This window comes from Garra rufa, chromosome 25 (genome assembly GCF_049309525.1).
Source record: "Garra rufa chromosome 25, GarRuf1.0, whole genome shotgun sequence".
Taxonomy (NCBI): Eukaryota; Metazoa; Chordata; class Actinopteri; order Cypriniformes; family Cyprinidae; genus Garra; species Garra rufa.
Window position 1 is genome coordinate 37332253 of NC_133385.1, and position 13377 is coordinate 37345629.

General features: G+C 37.6%; 1 protein-coding gene across 3 annotated transcripts in view; it reads right to left on the reverse strand.

Moving 5' to 3' along the window:
- The window catches only part of ano1b (anoctamin 1, calcium activated chloride channel b), a 34757-nt gene extending 27534 nt beyond the window's left edge, over positions 1-7223 (reverse strand). For 2 of the 3 annotated variants that reach the window (XM_073831437.1, XM_073831439.1), the window contains exons 1-2: positions 7099-7223; positions 3974-4125 (exon numbers count right to left, since the gene is read on the reverse strand). In XM_073831437.1, the coding sequence (XP_073687538.1) occupies positions 3974-4078 (105 nt within the window). In that variant the 5' untranslated portion in view covers positions 4079-4125; positions 7099-7223. Of the gene's footprint in view, positions 1-3460; positions 3663-3973; positions 4126-7098 lie in introns of those variants that run through there. The other variant, XM_073831438.1, reaches the window with a different exon arrangement.
- Positions 7224-13377: the final 6154 nt, after the last annotated feature.

A 13377-nucleotide genomic window follows, 5' to 3' on the forward strand; every position in this document is an offset into this window, starting at 1 on the left:
CAGGAACAACGTAGGAAATCCAGGAAACAGTTCGATACACAGGCAATGGTCGCAATGGCAGGTAGCAGGAATCGTCAACCGGGTACACAGTCCAGAGTCATACACAGAGAAACCAACACAAGGGAAAACGCTCGGAATTACGACCATAGGGAACGGTAAGACTTCGCAAGGTGGCTGTGTGTGTGAGTGGCTTAAATGCAGACAGTGTGATGAGGTGCAGCTGTGAGCAGTAATCAGTAAAGTGAGAGCAGGTGAATGCAGTGATTAGAGCAGTGGCTTGTGGGGAATGAAGTCCATGAAGTGTGGTGCAAGAGTACATGAAGACAGGATAGACCAGATACATGACAATATATATATATATATATATATATATATATATATTAGGGCTGTCCCCGAATAGTCGAAGATTCGATGCATCGATATGCGGAGCCTGATTCGACCACCGATCTCACAGTCGAATCTTCGCGGGTGAAACGAGCATCATACCATTTTGGCAATATGGGGGTGCTCAATGTCTAATTGCACACAGAACTACTGGTTTTGTACGGTTATATTACGTTATATACAGCCTTTGATTATGATAATGCAGTAAAAACAAAAGTGAAAAGAAAGAAGCGTTCAATAAATATTTTTAATGTGTTTGTGAATAAATCTAACCACCCCTGTGACAGATTTAATTTTCACTTGCCCTGATCCATGATGAGATGCGGACCATCTTGACGGCAGGGATTAGGCGGCGATCACACCGAACGCGTTTTTGCAATTGGAGGCGCCTCTTTTGAATGGTTTTCTGTTGGCAGTGAGCGTTCTGCGCTCTGTTTATGCGCCCCCCGCGCCTCGCGTTTTTGCAACCTTTGGTGTCTATCGTGGGTAACCAGGAGCTGTATTATTTAGGGTTTCTGCTAATATGACAGTTTACTTAACAGCAAAAAACTAAGATTTTAGAGCGTTCGCGCTATAATCCTTTGATTTGACTGACAGGACAGCTGTTTCGGTCGTTGCTTAGCAAAAAAGGCAGTGCTGTGCGCCTCGCGTTTTTAGAACTAAAAGACGCGTTCTGTGTTTTTATTTAAACCTAAATAAGTTCGTCTGTCAGTTGGCAGGCAGTTTTGGTCGCTTTATTAAAAGTTGTTGCTGTGTGCAGTGTGTAAAATAAAATAAAAACTGTTTTACCCTCCTGCTGACTATAGTGTCGTGCCCCTCCCAACCCATTCACACACACACATAAGCCTAGATGATTCGACTATCGGTCGACTATAGAAAGATTCGAAAATTCTGATTCGACTATGAAAATTCATAGTCGGGGACAGCCCTAATATATATATATATATATATATATATATATATATATATATATGTGTGTGTGTGTGTGTGTGTGTGTGTGTGACCCTGGACCACAAAACCAGTCATAAGGTTAAATTTTACAAAACTGAGATGTATATAGAATATGAAAGCTCAGTAAATAAGCTTTCTATTGATGTATGATTTGTTAGGATAGGACAATATTTGGCCAAGATACATCTATTTGAAAATCTGGAATCTGAGTGTGCAAAAAAATCCAAATCCTGAGAAAATCACCTTTAAAGTTGTCCAAATTAGGTTCTTAGCAATGCATATTACTAATCAAAAATTACATTTTGATAGGTTTACAGTAGGAATTTTACAAAAAATCTTCATGGAACATGATCTTTACTTAATTTCCTAATGATTTTTGGCATAAAAGAAAAATCAATAATTTTGACCCATGCAATGTATTTTTGGCTATTGCAACAAACATACCCCAGCGACTTAAGACTGGTTTTGTGGTCCAGGGTCACATATATATATATATAATATAATCATTATATATAATATATAATGATTTTCTTACATGAATTCTTTCATTTTAAAGTAGTAATTTAAAACATTCTATGGATATATTTATCATGTCTGTGATGCAAATATTCACTGAGTTTTGGATCATTTTCGTGAAGCACTTCTCCTCAAGACAGAGACGGCAGAAAGTGCATGTTTGTTTCTTTAGCTATTTTACAAAAGCACAACGTTTTGTTAATATTGCGAGTGCACACAACGTTTCCACTGTTATTAGGGGAAAAAAAGCAAGTATTTGCACTGGCGCTTCCATGTCCTGCAAAGCGCGCTTTAGCTTCCACTCTTCACACAAATGACTGGATATGCGTCTAACAGCGCACATTTATCTAGGTTAAATGTTCAAATTAATATTGGGAAATGCATAGAGTGTTTTATGTCTGTAGATTTTATTTTAGGCTAGGCTAAATTGATCAAACATGCTCAACTCATTGCCACTAGCCGCTTGGTTGTTTCTTTAAAAAACTAAATCTTGAATTTAACAAACATAAAATATTCCAAATATATTTCTAAATGAACTTAATAAAGAAACAAAATGAAATCTAGCCACTTTCCCATAAAATCCAAAACTGAACTATTTTGATGACTGCAACACGGACTCTGTTCTGATAAGTTGTTGGACAAGGACAGGGCTTGGGTCTGAGCGTCTCGGGCCAGGGCTGGACCCTATTCGTTCCCTCGTTTCAATTAAAAGGCCCAGGCCCATATGCACCTGCATACCCAGATGCTACTCCCCAGATCCTATATATTTCTGATATGAAATGTCTACATTTGTCAGTGTACTGCCACACTCGTTTTATTTTGGAGAGATAAACTGCTGGAGATAAATGTTAACTAAATGTTTTGACCTCAGTTGAGCACCTTTGGGCCTGAGATCTCCCATAACGCCGCGGTCGTACCGGTGACGGATCTGTGAGATGTTTGACATACAGGTGCTAATGCGCTGTTGAATAATGTCTGACATGAGTAGCCTTGAACTTGAGAGTGTGAACAGCCATGGGTTCTTGTTACATCTATGGGAACCACAATGTAACCAAGTCTTATAAGTATCAGAACAAAACAATTGTGCATAATATGACAGTTAAATATAATTTTGGTAACGCTATGGACAGTATGCTAGTGTAAGTACAGTAAGCAGATTTGTGAGCCGTACATATGTGTACGTAATGCACTGTTGAGATAACTAGATGCGACGTGTTCCCTAATGTTCACTAACAAACTATGCGACAGTAATCTTAGATAGAAAATATTTTTTTGAAGCCCTTATTCATGAGGTCAGCTGTTTTTGTAGAGCGACTGCAACTGATCCAGCAACTGCTGACTGTGTTATGGGGTATAACATTTCCTCTGGCATCTCCCTTCATCTTATGTGCTCATATTTTAGGAGCAAAAAGCTTTAGTGCATATAGATCGAGCATGTGCTCGTGTACTTCACCTACTGATCTATATGTAATACGTCTGCGTTTATCAAACGGTCAATGAAGCAATACGTAAGTCACAGTTAATAGCAGATGTCGCACATACATTACTAAATATGTAGTATTAAAGTGATCAAACTTCTTAAACAGTCATTGACACATGCCTCACTGACCTGAAATTTTCCATGAAAGACCACATCTCTTAAGAAGTGTGCTTGTTTGCAGGCAGTCGGAGGCTGAGAGCCAGCGCCTTCGTTCTCGGGTAAATCCATCTCCCAGTCTCAGCAAGAAACCTGCCTCCAACCTGTTCTCACTCTCTCTTAATCTTCAAGTCTGTTTTCTGTCTGTCTGTTCTGTCTGTCTTTCAGAATGAAGCAAGTCTGAAGTCACAAACTGAACTCTGTTGTTACTTGAGAGGGGTGAGAGGAGCCAGGAGCTAATATTAGACTCAACTATAAAGCCATACATCAAAGCCTCCAAGATGCCCTCGCTCAAGCCCCTCACTCACGCATCACTCCTGCTCAGAAGTCAGCTTGGTTTGTGTACAGGTTACTATTGGACTTCTGATCATTACACGTCAGGTCTGTTGTTTCTACCTCATATGATGTCCTCACAGTGCCACAGTGCATAACTGCCATCGATTTGAACATTTAAGGAAGAGAACAAATTTAAAATTTGAAACTTACAATAGAATCTTGAAGATCATATCCAATGTCTTCTATGGCTTTGATACTGATGATGTTCATGTGCTTTTCTTTGATTGGTACAGAAGGATGCTGCTCATTGTTCATTATGGCTGTTTGTGTTCCAGCAGTGAATGTCTCCAGTAGCAATTAACCTGTGGATGAAAAGCAACATGACATACAGGTCATCATGTGAACTTCACAAAATCTCTATTAAAAAGAACAATTCTGAGAAACTTCTGAAGAAACAGAACTGCCAGTTGTCTTCATTGTCAATGCTAATGCTCTTAATTCCTCTGGTATCTATGCATCTGCATTTCACTCCTTCCCTGCTGAAAAAAAAAACAGCTAAAACCAGCCTCAGCTGGTTTGGAGGTCTTAGCTGGTTTAAGCTAGAAGTAGCTGGTTTTAGCTGGTCTCCCAGCCTGAAAAGCTAAGACCAGCCTGGGAAAGTGGTTAAAACCCCTCTAAAACCAGCCTGCTGACCAGCTATGACCAGCTAAAACCAGCCAACCAGCCTAGGCTGGTTTTAGCTGTTTTTTTTTTCAGCAGGGTTGTAACTGATATGTATTTATGCATGCATTTCAATGTATGTTATTATCGTTGATGAGCTCACCAAGCAAATGATTTGGTCACTTACTTGTTATAGCATTGATACTGGAAATATCAATGCTATAAAATCATAATCTGAAATATCGAATGGTTTTGGTGGGTTGGTGATGAGGATATCACCAATGCAAGACAAAACAAGAATATCAGGAAAATTCCCTGTTTTTTTTCTCGCGAACAACCGGACTACAGTACTTGAGGGTGCTAAAGTACCCCACCTTTGACAAGGGTGTTCTAAGATGTGCACCCTTCCACCCTAGTAACAGCCCCTTTTTTGGTCCTTTCTCTAGTTTCTATGTGCCCAAGAACTATGAGACTATAACTATGGACTACATATGGACCCAGTTGTATATATCAGAGTTGTGGACTCGAGTCACATGATTTGAGACTTTACTCAGACTCGAATCCCAAATTTGATTACTTACTTCGACAGGAATGACTCGAGACTTGACTTGGACTTGAACCCTGTGACTCGGCAAGTCTGATGCCCATTTTACGGACAAACTAAAATTCATCAAATTTGACTCAATTGATCCATTAAAATCCTTGAATCGTTAACAAATGAAACAGTGGACTTAAAATAAATTATTTATTCAATTAGGCCTATATTTGTTCACCAACAATGATTAATTCCTCAATGAAACACCCCTAAATATTACATATTTTATAATTACACCTGCTATAGACTAGTATTGACTTTAAATTTACTGTAGTAATTAATACAGAGACACTAATTTGGCCGTCTTGACTCGGGACTTGAATGCAAAGACTTGAGACTTACTTGTGACTTGCAAAACAATGACTTGGTCCCACCTCTGGTATATATATTTAATAACCTTTAAAATGACACATCTGAGGCTATAGTGCCAGCAGCTGCATCATGCTTGGGGATGATTTTCTGCAGTAAGAACTAGAAAACTTAGGATGGAGAAAAAACAAGCCAAGCACAGAAAAATCCTAGAGGAAAAGTATCCACAAGAGCATTGAGGCTAATCATTTTCCAGTGAGACGCTGACCACAAACATCCCTAAGTGAATCAGTCAAACCTCAGATCTCAGTCCATCTGAGAAACGTATTTATAGTTAACATTCTGTCTTAAATGAATGTATTGTCTGAGCTTTCAATACACAGGAACAAGATGGCTTTGACTTTGTCTGAAATACGCTTAAGAGATGGCAGGGATTTTATATTGAAAAGTGAGATCAAATTAAATCACATAGATCACGTTCAAACTTGAGTGAAAATGTATTTTTAGAATGGTTTTGCATGATTTTATTTAAAAGAGCAGCAATCATACAGTTTGCAATAATTTGTGGAATCAGTTAACATACTATAAGTCCATATAAATACATTACGATAACTTTTTATTTATTTATTTTATTTTATTTATTTATGTTTAAATAGCTGATTGCAATCTATAAAACATTCACACTACACACTGTCATGCATTTTTATGTTCACATTTTGCTTTTACATATGTTACAGAACATGATGCTTTATAATTGTAACTATTAAGAAAAAATGGCCCCTGTGAAAAACGAGTACATTTTGGTTTACTTTTTAAAAGAGTACTTCCAAAAATAATATACATGCATAGAAAACCTATTTGCAAACTAAATGTAATGTATTTCTATTTTCATACTTAATTAGATGTTAATTGCAATAAAATTAATGCAGAATGTACATAGCATTTATGGTAAACTAAAATATACTGTAATTATCAAACAAACTACCACTGAAATGATAGTTTTCAGATATGAAGAACTTTTTTGATGTGCTTCATTATGTTAGTCATACATCAATGTATGTATACTTATTTAAAAAACAACAAAAGCTTTTGAATCAATGATGCATGTAAAATATGCTTTAATGTTACAATGCACACTTTTTTGAAGTCTACCTAAGTGTGTTAAGAAACAGTCAAGCAGGACTACTTCATTAATATTATATTATCTGCAAGCACCACATTTTTAAAAGAGCCCTTTACAATTTTAAGGCACACAACAAGTGCACATTTAATACAATTATGCACACTTCTTTTTCACAAGGATAAGTAATGGCTTAGTATTTGTAGAAAGCTTTTCACCTTTCCATTTCCATCTTTCAAAGTGCAGTGTCCTTTCATTCTCTCCTGTCACATCACAATTTAATAATAGCACTTTTCATTTATATCCTTTACAATGACACAAAACCGGCGAATAATATATTCCGTCTAAAAGCTCTGTAACACACAAATATTCAGTTTCGAGCAAAGATTAAGAAAATACTTTGTATATGTTCGCAAATGTTATGCCTTCACATTCATTCACAAAAACATATTACAAAAATATTATCAGACATTATATTATCAAACAAAATAACTTTAAAGAAGCCGAACTGATGCAAATTTCGTAAGGTAAAAGTAGTCCTGTTATAACCGAACTGCAATATCGTATTTTTTTGTACGTGCATAAGTTTATATGGAATCTGTAGTTTATAAAGATAAGCGTATTTGCATAAAATGTGATTTACAACAGTACCTCAGACAAGAAGAATAAAACGGTCCTGAACTCCCGTTAACAGTCTACTGGTGAAGCGGGTCCGCGCGAGGAGACATCACTGGAGCGCGCGCTCTTCACACGATTCTTAAGAAAGCGCGCGGAGTAACAGCCTCCCTCCAGAGAGCGCGCGCATCTATCTATCTATCTATCTATCTATCTATCTATCTATCTATCTATCTATCTATCTATCTATCTATCTGTCTATCTGTCTGTCTGTCTGTCTATCCAAACACATCTGACATTGAAAAGTGTTATTAATTCGAACTGTGTGATGTTTGGATGCTGTAATTATCATGGCTGTTCTCTTGAGTGGCTGAACCCCTCAGAGATCTGACCTGGATATAACAGACCGTGGGAAGGACATCACATCCTATGTTAGAGTTTGAAACATTTCAACAAGTCCTGTTTACAGACTCTTAGATAAAAAAGCTGTCATGATGATTTACTGTCCATGCGGAGGGACATCTACCCAAAATATCCTCAATGCATACCCTCATTATTCCATTGCAAGTGCTATAAAACATTATTTTTTTGTTTACAGATTATATTTGTAAATCATACTGGATTTCAGCTGAACCTGTGAGACCAAGTTCATGTTTCTTTGTTTTAGCTGCGATTAAATCAATCTGTTTGTCTTTCAATCTCCAAGAATCTTCTTTCAATCTTCTAGAAATATGTATGAGCACTTGAGTTGACCCCAGTTAGCAGCGCAGATCAACATTTAGGAAGTAATGCCAATGTTTGTTTATATATTTATTTATTTACTTCTGTGGTTGATTTAACAGTTGCTCAGTTGAAGAATTCTGGTGTGATCTCTTCAAAACACTCATATTTGCATCTTAATTCTGATCTCTATTATCATTTCAACACTTTCTTTTCTTTCGTCTATTGTAATATATTTTAAAATATTATTTATTCCTGTGATGGCAAATCATTCTAATATGCCAATTTGGTCCTTAAAAACCACAGGAGAATGGTACGAACCTAAACATTTAGTAGAAAGACAACAAATAACTAAATTAAGGCCCTGCCCATCGAGAATCCTCACCCGCTCCTCACCCAGGGGGATCCATCCCTTGAAGACCACACCCATGAGTTTTTGGGTCCAGCATGTGAAACAATCTCTCTTTTTTTTATCAAGAACCACTAAAATCTCTACTAAATCTTCTCTAAATCACTATTGGTGGTCCTTGCTGGGCATTTTGTGACTTTGTTGAACTGGAACTTCAACTGAGTGAAGTTGCGGATTGGAGGAGAATGATTTGGAGCCCATGCCCACTAAGATCTCAAGCCATCGCACATCATAAATTAGCCATCAGGTACCATGTTTAATACAGCAGCATCTTTGAGATCTTGAATCAATCAGTTAGCAAGTTCGAGTTATTACTCCACCACATTCGTGTGACATCATGAACAGTGGCCCTATATTGATGAACCAGTGTGGTTTAAATGACTGAGATGCAACCGTTTTTGCACTATGGTGGTTAATCAGTGATTTTTGTCGTTGTCTTGGAAATGCACCCAAGTTTGGCTCCACCATGATTTCAGTGAGTCCCCAAATCTTGTCACAAACTGAGAAGACCTCATTTTGTAAACAAGAAGTCTGTATGATGATGTTATCAGTTGAATAACTATCTTTAAAAAAGTTTTGGTTTTAAATACTGAATGTACATGTAATCTGGATATGGCATTTTTATTTCAAAATACTCTCCATCCACTTTCTCCACCATTGTGGGAACTTTCTATCATTTATGAGACAATGCTTCCATGCCGTTGACTGAATTTTCGGGCTTTTTGTGTTTTTACTGTGAAGGTAGGGGGCGCTATTGCACATCTTCTGAAGGAGAACTGATTTCTGGGGGCCTTGGAAACTTGAATTGAACTGACCTTGACATAATCAAAAACGCTGGCAGTGGTTGGCAAAACTGCTGGGAAAAGAGTTAAGGACTTTCCAGCAGTTTCTCATCTATACCAAAAGTCTTTCATCATTTTTCTCTCATCCAGTAGTCTCTTTCAGACCCCAACTAAGCCAAAAGCAACAATGGCAAAGAACCCAAACTTCATCAAGTGACAGAAATAAGATGTTTTTTTTTTTAAAAAAAGGGAGAAATCAGGCTCAGTCGAGGGATCAGTTCTATCTGGCCCTCTGGCCTATGTCAATGAACATGGTGTGATATTGATCAGGATACATCACACTGCCATTAGGTGGAAAGGAAGGGATGTCTTCCATCCAGCAGGTTGAAACATTATCTTACCAGCGACTTTAAGCACAAGTGTTATGGTGGGTAGTAACGAATTACATTTACTTCGTTACATTTACTTGAGTAAATTTTTGGGGTAACTAGTACTTTTAGAGTATATTTAAAGATAGGTACTTTTACTCTTACTCAAATACATTTATAGTGAAACAAATTTACTTTTACTTCGCTACATTTGATGGCGTTCCTCCGTTACTGAGATTTCATTTCATGTCTGATAAAACTGCGTTAATACTGCTGTGTGTACAGCTGTTACTATGGAAACCGTAATATTTCAGCGCTCCTAAAGCGCCCCCTCGTGACAGATAATTAATTTTTCATTTCCAATACATTTTTTTCAGCTGTTTATGGTCAAATGATTGCAATTATCGACCCATGTTTTTATGCAGCAAACACGGAATTGTAAATGTAAAAAGTTAAGGTGCCTTCTAAAAATCCAAACACAGTAATATTTATTATTTAAATACATATAATAAATTATATACTCAATTTATCCCTTTTAATGTTATAAAGGATGAAATGCCATAGTGTAACATATTTTGTTTTTGTGTGAAACTGCATCTGAATTTTAAATCATGCCATTTTATGGCTTAATATTCTACTTTACATTGTCCAGTCCAATTTTACTTTTGCAGATCTTAAAAAGGGTCGTGAATTGCTTTAAATTAATATTAAAAAATATTCTGCAGATACACTAAATGAAATAAATATAATGGAATAAAATTACTTCCTTGATATTTGTTTATATTTGTGTATTAAAAATGTTTTTGATTAGACTCCTATCTGATGTTCTATATTTTAAAAAAGGTCTTTTTTTTATTTGGGCTAGTTAAATTAATTTTCGGGCTACCAAAATCTGAAGAGTACCTGCCCGAAGGGCTACCAGAGATTTTGCGAGCCCTATATATAAACCCCTTACTTCAGCCTATGTTTTCAAGGAGAGGTGTGCGGAAGCTTTCCAAACAGTTTGAAATTCAGGGTCTTCGCTTCACATCAATCAGATCAGAAGTAACTAGTAACTAGCTACTTGAGTACTTTTTCCATCGGATACTTTTTTACTCTTACTCAAGTAACTATTAAGATTGTTACTTTTACTCTTACTTGAGTAAATATTTCCATAAGTACTTGTACTTTTACTTGAGTACAGATTTTGGGTACTCTACCCACCTCTGGTTATGGTCACAGCCACAACATACAAGGGGGCTAACATTAAAGGGCTCGGTTCAATAGGGGAATTTATTTCAAAGCAAAAACATAACATAAGGTGAGGAGTTAAATAGTTGGGTAAACAGAAATCAAAACAAACGGGAGCACAACTGGACTGCTGCTGAAAATCCCTAAATCTGGCAACGAGACTACTTATAGGCCCATTCGGACAATCCACAAAACAACACAAAGGCAGAAAACACTTCCGACCTCTGGAGGGAGACAAATCATTACAGAAAAAAAAAAAAAAACTACACACATAACAACTTGAGCACCTGCCCCTTTGCCCTTTGATGGCCAAAGTGCCCTTTTGTCAAGGATTTATTTATTTATTTTGTAATGAATGGCCCTTTTGTGAAGGCCTGCCCAAACAAACTACTGAGTGAGAGAGAAACATTTTACAGGTGTCGAGGGGTCTGGTCTTTTTTTTGTTATTTGACTAAAAACTATTTATACTTTAAACTATTATCCTCAGTATTCACTTTAAAAATGTAGAGTGCCTTAAAAATAATCCCAACACTGGTAAAATGGCTTTTAATAAATTCAGAACAATATTAGAATAGAATTATGTTTTAAAGAACTCAAAAAATGCAACTTAGGACAATTTTTCTGATCCCAGAATGATTCATTTAAAAATAGGTGCAAAGAAAGTATTAATATAACTTTTAGACTTAAAATGTCTTTTTTTGTTCTGTTTCTTTTTCAAAACTGGGTCACGGCATTTGCTGCAAGCACAGTATCGATACGCGTATCAGCAAGGAATGCGTCATGATATATTGCTATATTGATATTTTGAGCACAGCCCTATTTAAAGCCTTGTTCCATGTGCCCCTTTTACACATGGAACACTTTGTAACTTTCCTAAACAAATTGTAGGTTTTTATTAATTTCATACACATTACAAATGTGTTCATAATACAAATCACAAACATTTCTTTACAATTTGTCCAAACACAACAAACACACACCACAAGATGCAGTTTTCCTAATGATAAAAGGGAAAGTATATAAAGAGGAAGAAAGAATATGCAAAAAAAAAAAAAAAAAAAAAAAATAGTGAGCAGGGTTTAAGTTTGTCTGTAATTTAAGACTGCCCACTAAATAAAATGAACATGAAAAGTGTGTGTGTGTGTGGGGGGGGGGGGGGGGGGTGTAAGTCTAAAAGGTGGTGGAGTGGGTCAAGAAAGGGGTCCAATAAGAGAGAAGAAGAGCTGACTAGGTAGAAGGAGATGAACAGAGAGGAGGATGTTACAGAGAGGAGAAAGATCAATTCTTTTCTCACATATGACACAAATATTATCAAAACTCTGTGTACCTACAGGCAAATTTTAACGATTATGTACTATCTTCAAAACTAGAACCTACCGTGGCATTAAGCATTTTTTTCACAGTTTTTTTTTTTCTTATAAATCTGAATGTTGTCATTGATTTTAGCATATGTACATGCAAATTTAAAATCGCTGCGTACACACGTTTTATAAAGGAGGACCCTGGTCATCCCCAATTTAACAGCAGCTGTCAAGTGAGGATTTTTAAAATATACATTTGATAAAGTGCATGAACTGAGTTTGCACAAAGAAAAACAACAACAAAGAGTGGTGTGTGGTGTGGTGTGTGTGTGTGTGTGTGTGTGTGTAAGCACTGCCTTAACCAACTGGGACAGGCCACAAACTTCCCAGGTACCGAGAAAGGTAGTCAACTGTTATATTCTGGGGTCAAGGCTGTTGTCTGACCTTGAACTGGTAAGGCTGCACAGAGAGAAACATCTGGTCACCCGAGAATTGTGCTCTTTCATAGTGTGGATCTACATCAGGGCTCTGTGATCAGTCTCTAGAAGTAAACTCCACAGGTAGTATCTGAGGCTCTCTAAGGCACTCTTGATCACCAGGCATTCCTTCTCTACTGTAGAGTATTGAGAAGTTGGGAATAAAGCGTCAGTACCACCCCACCAGTGGTACAAAAGGATCAGACCTCCTTGTTTCTCTTTGGTCTTGGGGTGCATCGAACAGCTTCTACCTGGTCCACTTGAGGTTCCGGCTCTCCGTCTCCCAGGAGGTTCCCAGGGTAGTTTGTCTCAGACTTGGCCCACTCACACTTTTCTCTTGGATCTTTTGCAGGGTCTGCCTCTCAGTTGTTGCAGATGGTCCTCCCAGGTTGCACAGAGGGTGATGATGTCACCCAGGTACACTGCCAATCATCTGTCACCGCTTCGTTGGAAAGCTGCAGGTGCCCCATGCAGCCCGAAGGGAGGTAGGACTGTGAACTTACACAACCCCAGCAGGGGCAGCACCCTTTATATGGTCAGGACACCTTCTCCAGGAGTACCTGCCTTTAATCCTTTGCAGAGATTTAAGGTCATAATATACTTGGTTTGGTCAATTCTCTCTACAAGATTGTCAAAGTGTCAAACATTGACTGGGCATTCAGTTTCCTGAAGTCAATGCAGATGTGCAGGGTGTCATCTTTTTTAAAGACAATCACAATTGGGCTGCTCAATTTACTCGGAGGGTTCTACGGTATAACACCCAATTCCAGCATCCTCTCAATCGCTGCTCTCAGGGGTGCCACCAGCCTCCCATGAACTGAGTGAGGTGTTGTCGGATCAAGAAGGTGGATTTGATGTTTTACCAGGTTGGTCCACCGAGGTCTCTGAGGGAACAATGAGGGGTACTAATCTAAAAGGTAGTTCTAACTCTTCCAGATGAAGCATTTCAACACCTGCTGACTATACTGGCCCTCCAGCCTTGATTACATTCTCACAGATAGTACAGCAAGACTTCAGTAAAATACTCCC